The sequence below is a fragment of the Ursus americanus genome, chromosome 24 (genome assembly GCF_024610735.1).
Source record: "Ursus americanus isolate L20-20 chromosome 24, mUrsAme1.1.p, whole genome shotgun sequence".
Taxonomy (NCBI): Eukaryota; Metazoa; Chordata; class Mammalia; order Carnivora; family Ursidae; genus Ursus; species Ursus americanus.
The window spans coordinates 33,529,213-33,548,874 of record NC_142150.1 but is presented as its reverse complement, the minus strand read 5'-3'; the positions used below and the strand labels follow the sequence as shown (position 1 = coordinate 33,548,874).

The window sequence follows — 19,662 nt, the reverse complement described above, 5'->3', positions numbered from 1 at the left end:
CCAAAGGTCTCTAAGAACACTGGAAGATGAGGGGTGTCTTCAGGACTTAGACTTACTACTTAGGTGATTACATGGCTGTCTCTGGTGCCATCCAGTGTGTAGAAGATGTAACAACGCTGTAGATTCTGGGGCAAAAGGAAAAAAAAAAAAAACAAGTGTTCGTTCTTTCCCAAGCAGTCCCAATGGGAGAGAGCACTTGCTGGGAAAGTCTGATTTCTTAAGAACTGGTTCAATGTGGGCATTCTAGGTATTTGGGTGACAGAGCATATATTTTTCTGGGTGACTTTCAATACCACATTGGTTTCAGGTTCTAAGCAAAAAAATCTTAATAAAAGCCCTCTGACTCATCAATTTTCATTCATTCCCCTGTTTCCTAATATTCAATTCACCATTCATTAAGTTAAATTAGTTCAATAAGTTGCTCATTATAGATCTATTTTTCAATTAATTTAATTATTTTCTATAGATTCCAATTCCTCGGTGAATTTCTCTGCTCTTTTGTCATTTTTCCAATTAAATTTTTTAAAACCTACCTTTACAATTATTTTAAAGTTCTTACATGCCAACTCCAAAATGTGGTTCAATCTTCATTTGCTTCTAGCCTTTTTCCCTTCGTTATTGCTCATAAGTCTTGCCCACCCTCTGTGTGTTAATATGTTTGCTTATTTCATGCCTTATAGTGACTACAAAGAAAAATGTTCCAGATGATTTCACCTACCATAGACGGTTCAATCATTCCTCTGATGAAGTTAAGGTTGCTAATCTCAATTCAATCAGAAAGTGATCTGAGTTGAATCTTCCTTACAGTTTTGGCGAGATGGAGTGAACCTCCAGTTCACTCCTATTTCTAAGGCATGGCATTCCAGGCTTTCACTTCAGAACTTGGGCTCTCTCTGCTTGACTTGTATCATTAAAAAAAAAAAAAAAAAAAAAAAAAGCTTGGGCTCTCTTTGTCTCTTCAGCAAGAAGAGAAAGAATTTCCTGTGTTTCAGAGGTTTCTGGTTTGTATCTTTAATCTGCCACCCCGACTAACTTTAGAATTTGGTAAATGCCATGAAAGGAAGATCACTCTGTGTGTGAGGCCATTCAAATTTCCAGTTTTGCACTATTCCCATGTGTGCAATTGCCGAAAGTTTGGCAAGTTGTTTTGTTTTGTTTTGTTTGTCCATCTGAAGCCCTGTTCCAGGGACCACACTTGTATTCTCAGACTAGATTCTCAGGGAAATGTGGTTTCTGATTGTGAGGTCAAATGATAAATCCCTTTAAGTTTTTGCACTTTTTTATTCTCAGAACCCAAATTCATAGCATGTCTTTGTATCTTAAGCACTAAGAAATCGGGATAAATTCCACTTTGTTTTTCCAAAAGTTTTAGTGCTTTTTGTCTATTAATGCTAAAGCTGTGAATTTAGGAAATATCTTGAGTAGAAAATCTACCATTCGTTTGAGGTTCCTCACATCTTCATTTTTGATATGCCAGCACTGTGTAACTGCCAAAAGTTCTAGAAAAGCCCATATTCTCAGTCTCTTGCCTGTACTCATACTTGATAAATTCTTAGAGGGACATCTGTAAGTTTCAGCTCACCTCAAAATAAGTATAACTTTTCTCGAAGGTTCTCTCATCCCTCGGGACCAGAACATATGAGTTTATATATATGATGTAAAAGATGATTTCCTCCTGTACCACAAAAGTAAACAGTTGATAAGACAAAGCTGAGTTTACTGGTCTCCGTAATTAGGGAGAACACACCACACAGAGCTTTCACAGTTTCAGTGGAGAAGGAAGCAAGGAAAGAATTTATTAAGAATTGGAAATTTGGTTTAAGGTAGATCTTTCAAAGCAAGAATTTGATAGGATTGGCTAGAGATCAAGAGACAGTAGTTCAGGTCGGTGGAAACAAAGAAGGATTTTGTGGCAAGAGATCCAAAGAATTTGAGGAGTAAACCATTGATGTTTTCCACTGAAGAGTCTATGGGTTGTTGTGGAAATTTTTGTAATGAACAACCAAAATATTTGCCTGGGCAAAAACTCTTAGATCAATTTAGTCATGCTAATAAAAACGGAGAAATCTTAATCTTAGCGTAGATGTTAAGGTCTGGTTTTAGTTCTTCATTTCCAGGTTAAGTGTGATGATAGGCATTATCTATGCTATAAGTTACTTTTAATTTACCTTTTTTCCCCCAAAAAGTTATTAATGGGAGCAAAATTTATTATGAGTGATCACATCCTACCTCAAATGGAAAGCTGTTTTTTAAATTTTTTATGGAAATAAGAGAGATTATTGAGTTGTGTAAATACTATATCTCTTTCTTCTCTCAATAATTCCTACATGGGACGTACCAAAGTCTTGTGTTATTTTCTGATATCAGATAATATAAAATCAGATGTAGCAAATAATATCACCTGCAGTGCCTTCTTTGTAAACTAAAATCTGAAACTAAGAGCCAGTATCATACTTGCTGCAGCTGATCTGATGTTAGAAAGTTATATCTCAACTGTATCTACTTGCCTAACAACTGTGTTTTTCTAGAACCCTTGAATAATGAGTACCACCAGCTTATCACTATAAGAAAGCTTCCTTTCAACCCACCTTGTCTTCTAGCTCTCCTGATTACTATGACGGGGAAATTTAGAATCCTCATAATGAATGGTGCAAAATCCTAGGAAGTAGGCAGCGATACCAAACATTTTGCTACAGAGGACTGCTACTGCTGCATCTTACCACAGTCTTAAAGGCTTGGACCTCTGCCTATGGGTTCAAATAGATCACTCAGGTGGTGTTGGGTTATCACTCTCCTCTTTAAAGAGTAGGAATAGGGAAAGGGAGTGGGTATTTTTTATCTTTTAATGGATGAAATTCTAAATAATTGCACCATAAAATGTAAATTTGTATAGAAAATTGGTTTCATTAAAATTATTAAAGTTTAAAACATTTTTACAATTTTTTCATTACCATCGTTATTGTCACAGTAAATTTTTAAAATTTTTTACAGCAAATTTTTTTTTCAAGATTTTATTTATTTATTTGACAGAGAGAGAGAGTACAAGCAAGGGGAGCAGCAGGTAAACGGAGAAGCAGGGCTTCTGTGGGGGGGACGATCCCAGGACCCTGAGATTATGACCTGAGCTGAAGGCAGACGCTAAACCGACTGAGCTATCTAGGCACCCCTACAGTATCTTTTTTTTTTTTATTTTAATTGTTAAATTCTCAGTATAGCCATGTTATGCTAAAATGACTATCGTTTTTGCTTAAATTGTTAACTTAGAGTTCATCAACCCTGCCACTGAACAAAATAATTTCAATAAAATTTGCATATAGATGGGAGGATCACCCCACAAATAAAGAAGAAAACTAAATTCAGATCTGAGTTCACCATAATGGGGAATTTTTCAACAGTTAGAACATCCACAGTGAATTGAAGTTGTGAAACTCCTCTCCTTAAAAACAATTAAACTGAGGTTACCTGGCCATTTTTCGGTCCTGAATTAGATTTTTACATCGGATGTTAGTTTTAACAGGATTTCCCTAAGACTCGGCAAATATGGGTCATTAATAAACCCGTTTTATGCTGTGAAAAAAATTAGAGCTTATGATATAATTAGTGACACTCTTAGATACTGTGTCAGGTACTGTGTATGTAAGACTAATTAGTTGATGAGAGCTTGTACTTAATAACTGGGATGGTTCTGCCATACTTTGATGCTTTCTGGCAAAAGATACTCATCCGTATGTCCTTCCAGCTTCTCAGAAAGCGCCTGCTGGAATCAGGTTGTACCGAAACCTTTACTGTGCTCAGCTTTTAAGGACGTGAGAAAAAATTATCAATTTTCAGTACTGATAATAATAAGTAACAATTTTTTGAGCTTCCATGGAGTTTTTGGGAAAAAAATTAAATGGTGATAGGTTTTCAAATATTTGAACTATTTCCAAAGAATCTCCACAATAAAGAGGGTCCTTTGGGATTCCAGGTGTCATTACAAAGAACCCCAATATGACTAAGAACAAAAATTGCCTATTCAAATTAATACTACCTGAATTTCTATTATAATTACCAATTTTTTTAGAAAGATATTTCACAATAACAATAACCTGTTAATTATTCTCTAGGTGCCCCTTGGAGATGAGCATGTTTGGAAATCTTCATTTATTAGGTCCCCAATGACACGAGAAAGCATGTATAAGTCTTTGGTTCTGCTGATGAAATGATTCAAGCAGGTAATTGGAAAACAGCTCCTTCCTTGGTAAGTGGCTTCTGTGGTTACTAGATTGGCTTTAATTGTACAAAAACAGGATTCTGTGGATCTGAGAGCAAGAACCACGGAATTGTGTCTAAATGGTTCAGAAATCACATTCATCAGTTAGTATTGAATTCACAACATAATCTCTCTTGGGTCATTGTTTCTTACATAACTTCTACAGGGGTCTAAAATACTTTTGATTTATATAAGCTCTTTTTTTTTTTTTTTTTTTTTTTTGGTTACAGATAAGAAAACTGAAGCATGGCGGGCTACCTGACAATTTGAATTAATTTATTTTCTATACTAAGATTGTTTTGTTATAGATTTGGGAAGAATTTGGTGAATTATAGCTTTTTTTATTTTTCTTTAAATTTTAGTTAACACACAGTGCAGTATTGATTTCGGGGGTAGAATTTAGTGATTCATCACTTACAGACAACACCCAGTGCTCATCACAAGTGCCCTCCTTAATAGTCATCCCTATTTAACTCATGCCTCCGCCCTCCTTTCCCCTCCCCCAGCAACTCTGTTCTCTTTCCTTAAGAGTCTCTTATGGTTTGCTTCCCTCTCTCTTTTTTTTTTTTCTTTTTCCTTTTTCCCCCTTCCCATATGTTCATCTGTTTTGTTTCTTAAACTCCACATATAAGTGAAATCATACGGTGTTTGTCTTTCTCTGACTGACTTATTTTCCTTAGCATAATACTCTGTAGCTCTACCCATGTCTTTGCAAATGGCAGGATTTTATTCTTTTTGATGGCGGAGTAACATACATATAAGAGGATATATGTCCTCTTTATCCATGCATCAGTTGATGGACATTTGGGCTCTCGCCGTAGTTTGGCTATTGTTGATAATTGCTATCAACATCAGGGTGTGTGTGCCCCTTCAAATCTGTATTTTTGTATCCTTTGAGGAAATACCTAGCAATGCAATTGCTGGATTGTAGGGTAGTTCTATTTTTAACTTTTTGAGGAAATTCCATACTCTTTTCCAGTTTGCATTCCCACCCACAACTGAAACATTGTATTTTGATTCAGTCTTTTCATTCATTACTTTTTGAAGCAAGAATCTAAGATTCACTATCTTCTCCTACCTTGTCACTCACACCTCTCTCATTTCTCTAAATGGACAAGATGACCAATCAGAAATTCTCAAGAACACATGCCCTGCTTTTTCCGTAAACATGGAAGCATTTCTTCCTGCTTTAAGCAACAGCCAGTCTCAGGGTGGCACCCCCCCCCCCTTAATATTCCAACCACCTTCATGGTCGCTCTCATGAGCGTTGGCTTGGGACACACCTGGACTTGAATTATGCCTATCAATGAGTAGCTTAATGACATGGCGTATTACTTTCAATGTTTGCATCCAAAATACAAAATTAGTAATAAGAATGCAGCTTTGTGTATCACGAGAGCCAATGTATCACGAGGCTTTGGAGTCAGAAGCTTGGGTTTCAGTCATGTTTCTATCGCATCTTACCTCTCAAACTCTCTGTGCCTCAGTTTCTTCATCTGTAAAAGAAAGAGGACTGTGAGGACAACTGCATTGTAATTGTGTGTGTGTGTGTGTGTGTGTGTGTGTGTGTGTGAGTGACAGACAAATTATATATAATGTGTTTAGAATATTGCATTATGTATAGTAATCATTATGTAAGTGATAGATATTATTAATAAAGTCTTGCCACCTAGCGCTGCTCATAAGCTAAGAGTGGAAGAGAACAGGGGGGTAATTAAAACTAATCTTTACTGTTTACATACCATGTGTCAGTCTCTCTAAAGTGTGACCACATAGAAGGATAGATAGATAGATACATACATACATAGATGATAGATAGATAGATAGATAGATAGATAGATAGATGATAGATAGATACATACATACATAGATGATAGATAGATAGATACATACATGCATACATAGATGATAGATAGATAGATAGATAGATAGATAGATAGATAGATAGATAGATGATAGATAGATGATAGATAGAGATACAGACAGACAGATAAATTTTTGTAACCTATGCAGCAACCGTCTGAGATGCCTGTCGTTTTTACACTACCGATGAAGATATATCCATTAAATTGCACTGGGTCACACAGCTCGCACGTGAGAAAGATGAGATTCTAAACAAATTCTTACTAACTCTAGTGTAAAATCTTATCTTTTCCAAATATCTTGATGACTTTGGAAACAGACAAAAGAATAAATGAATCACTGTCCCACTGTCGTCCTGCATCTCATTCACCCTCTGAGAAAATAACATGACAGGATATTAATCCTCTAGTTCCCTTAGGCTTCTCTGTGCCCATGTCCGAGGGTGTTTGAATGATTAGATGACTTAAACGAATGAAGTTCACACCACTGTCGCTGACAGAATACGTTTTACATAAAACAATTTGGTTCCCTTCCTGGCAATATTACCATAGCTCACGGAATACTTTGCTTGTTTGTTTTATGTATTTCCAAGTCCATCTTTTAAGGTTAAGAGAAAAGTTTTTGTACTTCAAGCTCAAGTTCCATTTTTTTCCCTACTGAAAAAATTCTGAGGTCCCTGAAACACGCATTGACAGAATTTTTAGACTCAACACCCTGAATTATACTAGCATAAAAATAAATGGGAGCTAACTATTTTTGTTTGCACAGAACATATAGTCAGTGAGGAGGCCATATACAGTAAGAGTTTTGAATTAGAAGCCAACTTATTACTAACTTTTTGCCCACTTTATTCAGTCAGTCAGCTAATATTCATCAGGCATTCACTAGAAGCCAAGAATTCTAATAAATGCCAAAAATAGAAAAATGATTAATTTAATCATTTGGTTTAGTATCTTTTTTTTTAATTAAGATTTACTTATTCATTTGAGAGAAAGAGAGAGACAGAGAGAGCACAGCAGGGGAAGAGGCAGTAGGAGAGGGAGAAGCAGACTCCCTTCTGAGCTGGGAGCCCGACATGGGGTTCGATCCCAGGACATGGAGATCGTGACCTGAGCTGAAGGCAGACACTTGACTATCTGAGCCACCCAGGCACCCTCTTTGGGCTTATTATCTTGATAGGATTTGTGGAGTCACCTAAACTCTTTCCTGTCAAGAATATACTCACAGCTGATGTTTACTGGCATTTTTTTTCATTTCATTAGTATCACATTTACTTCATATTAAAAAAAATAATATAACCAGCACTGCTCTGCCAGGAGTACAGCATACTACTATCTGTTAAATCCTGGAAAGAAAGAGCAAATTGCTCTACTGTTATCCTAAGGCAGACTCTGAAGTTAATTTATGTTTAGTAATAAGTGTATTTTTCCTCTCTTCATATCATCATTAGTCCATCCATTAATCCATTACTTCTTTAATCCCCTGAACCAGCTATTATGCTATATCTGGTTAAAAAAAAGTAAGCAAAATCAGATTCCTACATGCAGAAACCAACTATCCGACAGAAGACAGAGTCATTCATCAAACGAATAAGATAAAACTAGCGACCATGGGATCTGATAGTTACTAAATTCTGAAATGCATCTCTCGGGGTTTTTATTTGAAAGGGAGTTTGGTCTTGGAGTCTTTGCTTGCTTGTTTGTTCCCTGCAACAATAAAACAACCACGTAATTATATCTGTTTTTCTCTTTCCCTCAATGTACCATTTTAGGATGTTAGAATTCTCATAGAAAGAAAACAGCACGGAATATGGAATTGATGGATGGAAACTACACTTTGGTGACCGAGTTTATTCTTTTAGGGTTTCCGACCCGTCCTGAACTGCAGATCGTCCTATTCCTCCTGTTCCTGACATTGTACGGTATGATTTTAACAGGGAACATTGGATTGATGATGTTAATCAGGATTGATGCCCACCTTCAAACCCCTATGTACTTTTTCCTTAGCAACCTCTCCTTTGCAGACCTCTGTTACTCCTCCGTCATTGTTCCCAAAATGCTGTTCAATTTCCTCTCAGAAAACAAATCTATCTCCTATTATGGCTGTGCCCTACAGTTTTATTTTTTCTGTGCTTTTGCCGATACAGAATCCTTTATCTTGGCTGCCATGGCATACGATCGCTATGTCGCCATCTGTAACCCTTTGCTGTATACAGTTGTGATGTCTCGGGGCATCTGTCTATGGTTGATCGTCTTGTCCTACATTGGAGGCAACATGAGCTCCCTGGTTCACACATCCTTCGCCTTTATTCTGAAGTACTGTGATAAAAATGCCATTAATCACTTTTTCTGTGACCTCCCTCCCCTGCTTAAGCTATCCTGCACAGACACATCCGTTAATGAGTGGCTTCTCTCCACATATGGCAGCTCAGTGGAAATTATCTGTTTCATCGTCATCATCATCTCCTACTTTTTCATCCTTCACTCAGTCCTGAAGATCCGCTCTTCCAGTGGGAGGAAGAAAACCTTCTCCACATGTGCCTCTCACCTGACTTCTGTGGCCATCTACCAGGGGACTCTTCTCTTCATTTACTCACGGCCCAGCTATCTGTATTCTCCCAACACCGATAAAGTTATCTCTGTGTTCTACACCATTATCATCCCAGTGCTGAATCCATTGATTTATAGTTTGAGAAATAAAGATGTAAAAGATGCTGCTAAGAGAGCTATAAGGTTAAAGGTGGATTCTTCATGAACTACAGTGTTCTGAGATTCATCTAAATCCCCAGGGACGAGCTCTAATTGGGAACGTGCAACATGCCTACCAGCAGACACACAAGGATTTTATCCAACACTTGGTTTTCATACAGCCAAATTCAAGTCATAACCCCGTGATGGAAGAAAACATTTTAAAGTTTCAAAATTGCTGCTAAATAATAGAGTACCATTCAATGATTACTCACTTGGACTTAATGCTAAAGGTGTCTTATCAGGTCGTCTTAGGGATGGTAAATACCCCAGAAAAGCACCTGTGTGTGAGCATGTGTCTTTCCATGTGTAACAGATCTCAGTTACATAGTAAATTACTAGATGAGGGAGGAGGCCAGATTCTCTTGGTTCATATGCCAGCTCTGTACCCCGCTAGTGAGTGGCATTTTGAACAAGTTACTTCATTTTTCTAGGCTTCAGTTAACTTATCTGTAAAATGGGGAGAATATAGTACACATATCGTCGATTGTTGAAGGATGAACGGAGCACATGCTGTGAATAGTACCTGTACCACTTTAAGCCCTTGATAGATGTTAATTATATATATATTTGTATAATAGTTCACATTAATTAAAATGTATATTGTACAAGGGGATGGTGAGAGGCAGGGATGTCATGGAAGCAGTAATACAAAATCAAATCTATTGTCTTAAGTTCAGTTCAACAATCTGATCTTACCTTCTATACCCAATCTACTCCCAAGTAATTTGGAAACTTTTTCTAAATAGCATCTTGAAGAATATAGGTTAATTGCAAGGAAAACTATTTGATTTGTCTTCCTGTCTATCTTTTATCTTTTATACACCAAAGTATTATTAGAGGGATGGAACATCTTTCTCTGTCCTCTCAGAAACAGAATCAGCTTTCCAATGTATCACCTGCATCGTCATGCAGAGATCAACCCACATGCCCCAGGGGGACATCTGAAGACTGAAATTAGAGGCACGCATCTGCAAAATGTTTTTCAGTAACTGATATTTTATGCTGTACAATATTTTTTGTTATATTATTTTTTTCTCTATGATAATAAATATTTACAAGCTTTGACCCGGAAATATCGAGGTTTAAAAAGTATGCTTAAATCCATGTCCTCTTTGTTGCACAAGATACAGCCCAAATCATCGCCAGTTTTTAATTCCCTTAGGAGTCTTGTCTTTGGACTTCTGACCCACAATGCTTCTCCTAAGCATTTCTGTTGTTTCATTCGCTAAGAAGGGAGCACAGTCACACACCCTCCAGCACACTCTAATATTACATTTATATTTGCTAAGCCAAGATTTACTTGGCCAAGATTATAGAGAATCCCACAGAGCCATATCAGATGCTATCTATCAACAGCTTTTCACGTTCGCTAAGCTCTTAACATATGCAAGCATCTATTAGCGAGTGTTTACAGTGCAATACTACATATCCAGCTACCTATGAAAATCTTAGTTTTGCGACACCATGGCCTTTTCATGCTCAGTAATTACATCACTAAATATTACACCACTTATGAGAAAGTACAGCTGTTTCCAAGTGAATGAATAATTAAAGATACAAGGTATCAGTAATTTTTCAAGGTCCAAAGACCTGCTGTTATTTGCTGAGCTTTCTAAATGGCCCACATTGCTTTTCCCACTGGGAACATCCTATATTTCATCCATGGGGGTTTCCGGGCACCTGCTAAATTCCCAAGACTGTGTGTAGCCAGCAAGGTCTGAATTTATACTTGAGGCCCAGCACAGTCAGACCTTTCTGAGACCACCCACTTAGCTAGGCCTTCCTCTGTGGTTTTTTGCTGAAGCCCGTGTGGTCCCCATATTCCTGAAGCTGCTTAATCATCATTTAGGTAATAGAAGCAGAACCACAATAAACATTATGGGAAGAGGAGCTTTATGCCTGAACCTCATGCAAATTTCTTTTTTTACTAATTCTAACCTGAAACCACACTAGAAAGATTTGGGAAATGCAGTTCCAAGTCATAACCACATTGGCAGAAGGATCCCAAATAACCGATCCCTCTCAACATGCTATTTCGAGACATGTCTTGTAATCACAATCAACTTTCAAATAAGGCAAGAGTGAAAGCATGCTTATTTCTAACAAATGCATGCATACAACTGAAAGAAAAAGAGGCTACCCAAAGTTGTATATGCCATTTTATCCTCAGGGGGTGGTCTAAGGCCCTTCTAGTTAAGTCACACTCCTTTGATTTCCTATAACTTGCAAAAAATTTGAGACAGAAGTTCAAACCTTCTCACCATATCTTATGTTAAGAAGCAGGGGAATTGGGGGGCACCTGGGTGGCGCAGTCGTTAAGCGTCTGCCTTCGGCTCAGGGCGTGATCCCAGCGTTCTGGCATCAAGCCCCACGTCAGGCTCTTCCGCTGGGAGCCTGCTTCTTCCTCTCCCACTCCCCCTGCTTGTGTTCCCTCTCTGGCTGGCTGTCTCTCTCTGTTAAATAAATAAAAAAATCTTAAAAAAAAAAAAAGAAGCAGGGGAATTGGAGAGGTGGAAATATTGGTTAATATATTTATATCAAAACAAAGGAAAAACACAGCCATAACCCCTATGGTCTTGCTTGCACTACTGGCCACAGGATCATAGCTGGTATATAGAATTTCCTTTTCTCCACAATGTCTTCTATATTCCCTTTAATTTCGGTGAACATCCCAGGTGCCTTGTTTTCTTGTCTTGTGAAGTGACCCAAACCTTTATTCCCCAAGTATAGGTATTATTACTAGTTCTTTCTATCTGGGACTGTTACAGTTTTCTATCAACTTTGTAATCCTAGATATAGAATTCTAAAAGGTGCTCCCAGAGGCTCTCTTGCATTCCAGGAATATACCCCACTACCCTAACTCTATAGTAAAGATCACCTGTCCCTTTTATATTCAAAATCAATCACCCCAACTAGTAGTGAACCCCCTTTTTGCCTATTGACTAGGTAGCGTAAGTGTCTCAAAGTGACCAGATAGCAGTCTTGGCATTAGTTCAATGGAATCATTTTGTGTTCCCTATTTAAGGATTACATACTTACTTATTTATTTTAACAAAGACCAATAGCCCCTAAAATTGAAAGGACTGGAAGCAAACTTTTCTTTAGCAGGCCATTAGGAATGATAAGAGAGGGGCTACCTCTTTTTCTCTGCTTTTTCAGAATTATCAGGATCTAGGTGAAATCCTTTAAATGCATTATCCTTGTATATATGAACTATATTAATGGAAAAAAATCCCCAAATCTAATAAATTACTATTCTTTGCACATCACCTTCCATTTCAAGTAGCCAGAAAGACTCAGCAATGAATATTTAGGAAACAACTCTTTTGCACATGCCTGTCATATGGAGTTTAGAGAACACAAAACCTAAATATTGGTCTTATTCCTGAAGTCTCAAATGTAGTCGATTTTATATATTGTATATATAATTTTTATATGAACAAAAGCAACATAATTCAATAAAGGATGTACTAAGTATAGAGAAGGTGATGGAGTCCTAAAGTCAATGAAATGGTGAATTATATGTAGTCGGCGGATGGGAAGAAGACATGCTCCCTGAGAAGAGCAGCCTGGCAAGCAAGGTGCAGTTGACAAGAATGCTTTTAGCATCATTGTTCACAATAATCAAAAGGCAGAAACAACCCAGATGTTCATGCAATTGATGTATGAATTAACCGAATGTTAATTCCATAAAATGAAATGTTATTCAGCCATAAAGTGAAACAAAATTCTGACACAAGCAGAAACATGGATGAACCTTGAAAGAATTAGGCTGGAGGAAAGAAGCCCCACACAACTTAACACATGTGTAGAACGTTGTTTATATGAGATGCCAGAGTGGGCAGCGTGCAGACTAGAAAGTGGGTTAGTGGTTTTCGGGAGCTGGGAGAGGGGGTGAGGGGTGTGGCACCTAACAGGTATGGGTTTCTCACAGTTCTGGGGTTAGATGGTGGTGATGGCTCAACAACCTGGAAATATGTTAAAAAACCAAAAAACTGTATACTCTGAAAGGGTGAATTTTACAGCAATCAATGAGACTTCAATAAAAAGAAAATACCATCAAATTGTAGTAACATACCCAAATGTGGTATGAATGAGAATGTTCCAAATTTCAAGAAATAAAATGAACAATCAGAAGGAGCTAGAAATGATTAAGGAGGTGTCGACTTGGGTTTCATTAGATTTCCTCTTTGACTAGAGGAGAATGATATAAATTCAGAGAAGCTAAAGCATACTATAAGAATAATTTCGGTTTTCTTCCTGGCATAGATCAACTTGGTGACAGTAGTGAAGCATTAAAGCTCAGCCTTTGCTAAAGTTGTTTCTAAATTCCCAGGGGGCTATACAGAACCAGAAATATAATTAATGATGTTTGCATAGCATCAAAGCCTAAGGGCAGTCCCTTCAGAGATTTAAGTCCCAAAAGCACCTGCTAAAATAAAATTCTAGCTGCCTATTGTTTGGCCATCAAAGATCTGCTCATCTCAGGTAGGCTTCAAGATTCTAATTTAAAGAATATGGGGGGGGAACTTAACTTTTAGGGGAAAAAAAGGGGATCTGTTGTGTTTTTTTTTTTTTAATAAAACGTCTTTTGCTTGCTTACTCAATTAAATAAACTGCAATTTAATGGTCAAAACTATTTTATTTTCAAAAATGAAAGCATCTATCTGAACTTAGTATTCACAGTATGAATTTTTAATTGTTTTATTTTGATGCTGGTTTACAGGAAAGCTTCTATTCCTTTCATCACTGGTAAGTATATACATGGATTTAAGTGTTTTCTGCTTTGTTTTATTTAAAAAATAATATAGGCACCACTTTACAAGTACTGACATGTGCAAATGCATCCATGTGTGAACCGCATGCCATATTTATGTTTACTTTGGTCTAAATAACAAGTCCATTGTCCACTTTCCATTCTCATGTACAACAGAGACGTATACACATGCAAACACATGACCTACACATATACACACACACACAAGGAAGAGAAGCTTGTATTTCTCAGAAGCACTTATTGTCCCTCATTTTAGGTTTTTTTTTTTTTTTTTTTTTTTTTTTTAGAGAGTGAGAGCAGGGTTGGGGAGGAGCAGAGGGAGAGGGAGAGAGAGAATCTCAAGCAACTCCATGCTGAGTGTGGAGCCCTATGCAGGACCCCATCTCACGACCCTGAGATCTTGACCTGAGCTGAAATCAAGAGTCAGGTGCTTACCTGACTGAGCCACCCAACCACCCCATCTTATTTCCATTTTTTAATATAAAAGTCCATCAAGGGCATCTGGCTCTTTATTTCTATCTTCCTCGGCTTCTTTCCTTTCTATCAACTTATCTTCTAGCTCACTAATTCGTTCTTCTGCCTCCTTTACCCTGGCCGAGCACTGGGTGTTTTACACAACTAATGAATCGTTGAACACTACATCAAAAACAAATGATGTACTATATGCTGGCTAATTGATCATCATCATCATATTTTTTTTTAAAGTCCATTCAAAATCCAAAGAGATGCAAATGTATGTATTAAATTCTGTTGTTTTCACTTATTATTATTATTATTATTATTTTAGCATTTTTCTTTGGTTAAAAGACTCCTCCTTCAGCACCAAACCACTCCACAAATGGGTCATAAGTACTGTGGCAAAGCAATAATACATTTCTAGAGAAAGGTCAGTAATGCTTACTTCATGTCTCAGCAAACAATAAGGACAACTCAGACCAGGATCAGTAACATAATTATTTTCACTATTATTTGTGACATGAACATTATTTCTAAAACTAATACAAAAAAAATCTTTTAATCTAATCATGTTTTTTGAAGGATATAATAAATATACTCTTTTTTGTGGGTTCATGGAATATTTTCAAGTGTACAAAATGCTTCGTCCTACATCTTATAGCCTGGTCTCTCTAACATTGGTGTTTCTTCCATACAATTTTGAAGATGTAATGAGATATCAATTCATCCAAATATCTTCCTTGATACAAGGGAGGTATGCTCAGAAAAATTAAAGAGCTTGTAGAAAGTCGCATACCTCATAAATGGCATCTAGATTTAGATCAAAGTTCCTCAACCACCTACCATAGATATTTTTTATTGTCTCATTAGATAGTAATGTGTCACTTTAAAGAGTGACTATTGACCAAGTACCTTTATTAGTATGAAAGACAATCGCAGAAAGAAATTGTGTGGAGGGCCACCATGCCCTAGGTGTGTGGGGTGGGTATCTTTATGATAATCTCCTGTGACCAAGGAAGAATAACCAGCCCCTGGAAAGGAAGTAAACCACTGAAGGTGTGATCAATAGAGATGTTAAAAGGGTTTAAGCTCCCCCGGTTAGCTTTCTATAAAAGACCAATCTTACAATGAAGGGGGGGAAAGAAGAGGGGGAGATGAAGCATGAGAGACTATGGACTCTGGGAAACTAACTGAGGGTTTTAGAGGGGAGGGAGGTGGTGGGATGGGCTAGCCCCGTGAAGGGTATTAAGGAGGGCATGTATTGCATGGAGCACTGGGTGTTATATGCAAACAATGAGTCATGGAACACTATACCAAAAACTAATGATGTACCTTATGGTGAGTAACATAATCTAAAAAAAAAAAAAAAAAAAAAAAACCCTAAAGGCCATGGTTGGCAACCCTCTCAGGACCCCTCTCACTTGAGAGCTTTTTCTGTATCTTCACTAAATACACTTCTATCACTTTCCTAAAAAAAAAAAAAAGAGAGAGAGAGAGAAAAAGAAAAGAAAAAAGAAATTGTGTTCTGCTTTACAGATATTGTGTGGTTGTCAGAAGAGTTGTATGTGTATCTATCATTTTCTTGATCATTTTCTCAAAAGTTTAGACAAGAACATAGAAGAATGGACGGAAACTGCTCCTCCTTAACAGAATTCATTTTCTTGGGAATTACCAATAACCCTGGAATGAAAGTGACCCTATTTACAACATTTCTTGCTGTTTATCTCATTAATCTTTTTGCAAATCTTGGAATGATCATTGTGATTAGAATGGATTCCCAGCTCCACACGCCTATGTACTTCTTCCTCAGCCACCTCTTTCTGTGACCTCTGTTATTCCATGGCAGTTGGGCCCAAAATGTTGGTAGACCTTTTAGCCAAAAACAAATCAATCCCCTTCTTTGGCTGTGTTCTTCAATTCTTGATCTTCTGTATGTTTGCTGATTCTGAGTGTCTACTTCTGGCAGTGATGGCCTTTGATCGGTATAAAGCCATTGGCGACCCCTTGCTCTACACAGCCAACATGTCCACCAGAGTGTGCTCCCTGCTCATGGTGGGAGTTTACGTGCTGGGAATGGCAGATGCTTTGATACACACAACTTTAACGTTCCGCTTATGTTTCTGTGGCTCGAATGAGATTAATCATTTCTTCTGTGATTTACCTCCACTGTACCTCCTTTCCTGCTCAGATACAGAGATCAATGAGTTGGCATTATTCACCTTTTTTGGCTTCATTGAACTGAGTACCATTTGTGGAGTTCTCATCTCTTATTGTTATACAACCCTATCAGTTTTGAAGATCCACTCTGCTGAGGGGAGGTTCAAAGCGTTCTCCACCTGCACCTCTCACTTAACTGCTGTTGCAATTTTCCAGGGAACCATGCTCTTTATGTATTTCCGGCCGAGTTCTTCCTACTCTCTTGATCAAGATAAAATGACCTCATTGTTTTATACCCTTGTGATTCCCATGCTAAACCCACTGATTTATAGCCTACGGAACAAGGATGTGAAAGAGACCCTGAAAAAACTGAAAATTAAAAAGTGGTTTTAAATATTTATATTACACACACACACACAACATACATGCATTGTGGTTGTTGCTTTTGTAAAATTATATTGCATGACACAGGAGAAACAAAATTGTCTCAAAAACCTTAATTTAACAAAATGAGTTTGTTTTAAAACACTTTCACAATAATTTTGTATTTCCCTTAATATATCATACTTTATTATATGTCTACATTTTGTATACAGTACTCTCATTTTGTGGAAAATTTTTCTGACTTTTCTAACTCTGCCACATTTTTATTTGTTCATTCTTTCACTCAAACATCAATTTATTATACTTAGGTGTATTTTGTGCTTACTAAGTGAACTTGAGTACGTAACTGGTTTATATTCCATGGTACATCTAGTAGTGTTCATACTAATGAAACTTATCATCTATTCAAAGTAACAAACATTACTTAATGAGGCACCAAATAATTCACAAGTCTCAAACTCCTCATGAAGTAAAAACAGGGGGCTTTTATCCAAAGAAAATGTGTAAATCTAGTGTAAGAGAAAGGCTTCGTTGGCTAGAGATACTGAGTCTCAGATCTCAAAAGACACAAGTTGGGAGAAGTAAAGATGGTAGGCAGACTATGTGACAATTGGAGACATCTTGAGGTGGACAAGTTGTGACTTTTTAGAAGTAAAGAAATGTGGTTGCCAAAACATGAATGGACCTTGAGGACATTATAAGTGAAATAAGTCAGACAGAGAAAGACAAATGCTGTATGATCTCACTTTTATGTGGAATCTAAACATATTGAACTCATAAAAGCAAAGAGTGGAATGGTGATTACCAGGGGCTTGGGGAGTGGGGGAAATGGGAAGATGTTGGTCAAATAATACATTGTGTTATAAGATGAATACATTTTAGGGAATGTAATGTACAACATGGTGATTATAGTTAACAATACTGCATCATATAACTGAAGTTTGCTAAGAATTTGCTCTTAAATGTGCTCATCCCAACAAAAAATTGGTAACTAAGTGAGGTAATGAATTTGTTTATTAACCTTACCAACAATGATGATTTCACAAATTATACACATATCAAAACACACCATTACCTTAAAAAGGCCCAATGCTATATTCAATTTTATCCCAAGAAAACTGGGGGAAAAAAGAAGAAAAGAAGTCAAATTGGTTAGATTATAAAGAATAGTGGAAGGGGCCTTGGCAAAGTACTTCATTGCCTTATAGTTACAAAACATCAACTCCTCTATCAACGCTCCAGGGAAATTTCCTTCCTTCCTTGTCCCTTCTCTCCTGGATGAATGTCCATTTTGTAATGCACAGTAAAACATCTCCTTTAAACACTGTTTTAATATCATTCTGTTTATTAAATCACTGCTTCTAGTATGAGACTGGGAGCATTCTTTGTCAAGTATTGATCATTTCATCCTGTTACCCAAAGCACCTGCATGCACACTAGGACACAAAATGGAAAAACAAACAAATAATAAATTAAAAACAGATAATATTTTCGAGTGTTTTTTAGAAGTTAGTAACACAATTATATGACTGTAAGGTATGTGGCCAGAATATATATATATATAAAATAATATATAATATATATTATATATATATATATATCTCCATTACTAAAATAACAGATTAATAAAGACCTACATATTAAATACACTAGAAGTGAAGAGGATTTGTGTGTACTATTTGAAGTTAGTAACACAATTATATGACTGTAAGGTATGTGGCCAGAATATATATATATATAATAATATATAATATATATTATATATATATATATATATATATATATATCTCCATTACTAAAATAACAGATTAATAAAGACCTACATATTAAATACACTAGAAGTGAAGAGGATTTGTGTGTACTATTTATCATAATATTAGACTGAAAACAACTAAGTTATATCCATATATAGTTAAAAGTCTGTTTCTTGGTTTGTCTTTCTCTCTCTTTTTTTTCCTTTGCTCATTTGTTTTGTTTCTTAAATTCCACCTATAGTGAGATATTATATATATACACATTTTGTATATATATATAATGTATATATTATATATAATGTATATATATTTATACACCCACACGATGGAACATTTTACATGTGTACAATGAAATATTATTCAGTCATCAAAAAGAATGAAACCTTGCCATTTGCAACTACATGGATGGATTTAGATAGTGTTTTGCTAAGTGTAACAAGTCAGTCAAAGAAAGGCAAATACCGTATGATTTCACTTACTGTGGAATTTAAGAAACAAAACAGATGAACATAGGGGAAAAAAAGAGAGTGAGACAAACTATAAAAAAGACTCATAACTACAGAGAACAAACTGAGGGCTGCGGGAGGGGAGGTGGGCGGGGGATGGGCTGAATGGGTGATGGGAATTTAGGAGAGCATTTGTGATGAGCACTGGGTGTTATATATAAGTGATGAATCATTTAATTCCACTCCTGAGACTAATATTACACTGTATGTTAACTAACTAAAATTTAAATAAAAACTTGAAATGTTAAGAAATAAAGTAACCTCTAACTTATGAAATTAAAAAGAAAAAAAATTTATAAATTACCCTATCACACTAAGCATCACTTTGCAGTGGTTCTAGGGATGAATTCTGAAGGTGCTAGTAATGTCCTTTTTTTGGCCTGGTTCTGAGTGAAGGGAATCTTTGTTTCTGAAAATATTTGCAGTATACTTTCTCAAATAAAAATTCTCTATATTTATATTATGCCCTAAATATATTTTCCAAAGAAAAAGTGTATTTTCTTTGTAAGAAATATTGTAAGCAACCACAGGGTTTTCTTAAACGTTATGTTCCCTGCACACAGCAAGTGTTCATAATATATCCATAAAATTGATGTAATGAACATATGTCATAGAATGCATCAGTGAACATTCTTCATGTTATTAAAATTTCTGACTTACTTACAGAACAATGCCTTTATTCACCTACGGGCACTTCTAGGCTTTCCTCCAGCAGCAGGGAAACTTAGCGTACTTTAGTACCAGCATCATGCCAGGAACCCTT

At 36.5% G+C, this 19,662-nt stretch overlaps 2 protein-coding genes across 2 annotated transcripts; both read left to right on the top strand.

Annotated features, from left to right (window-relative positions):
- Positions 1–7,924: 7,924 nt before the first annotated feature.
- On the top strand, positions 7,925–8,869 carry OR5I1 (olfactory receptor family 5 subfamily I member 1). Its single transcript, XM_045786968.2, has one exon. The coding sequence runs from the start codon at positions 7,925–7,927 to the stop codon at positions 8,867–8,869; it is 945 nt and encodes a 314-aa protein (XP_045642924.2).
- Positions 8,870–15,661: 6,792 nt separating this feature from the next.
- On the top strand, positions 15,662–16,648 carry LOC123785249 (olfactory receptor 5W2-like). Its single transcript, XM_045786969.2, is given in 2 exon segments — positions 15,662–15,911; positions 15,913–16,648. Coding segments are annotated over 2 exon segments (927 nt in total). The 5' UTR covers positions 15,662–15,720.
- Positions 16,649–19,662: the final 3,014 nt, after the last annotated feature.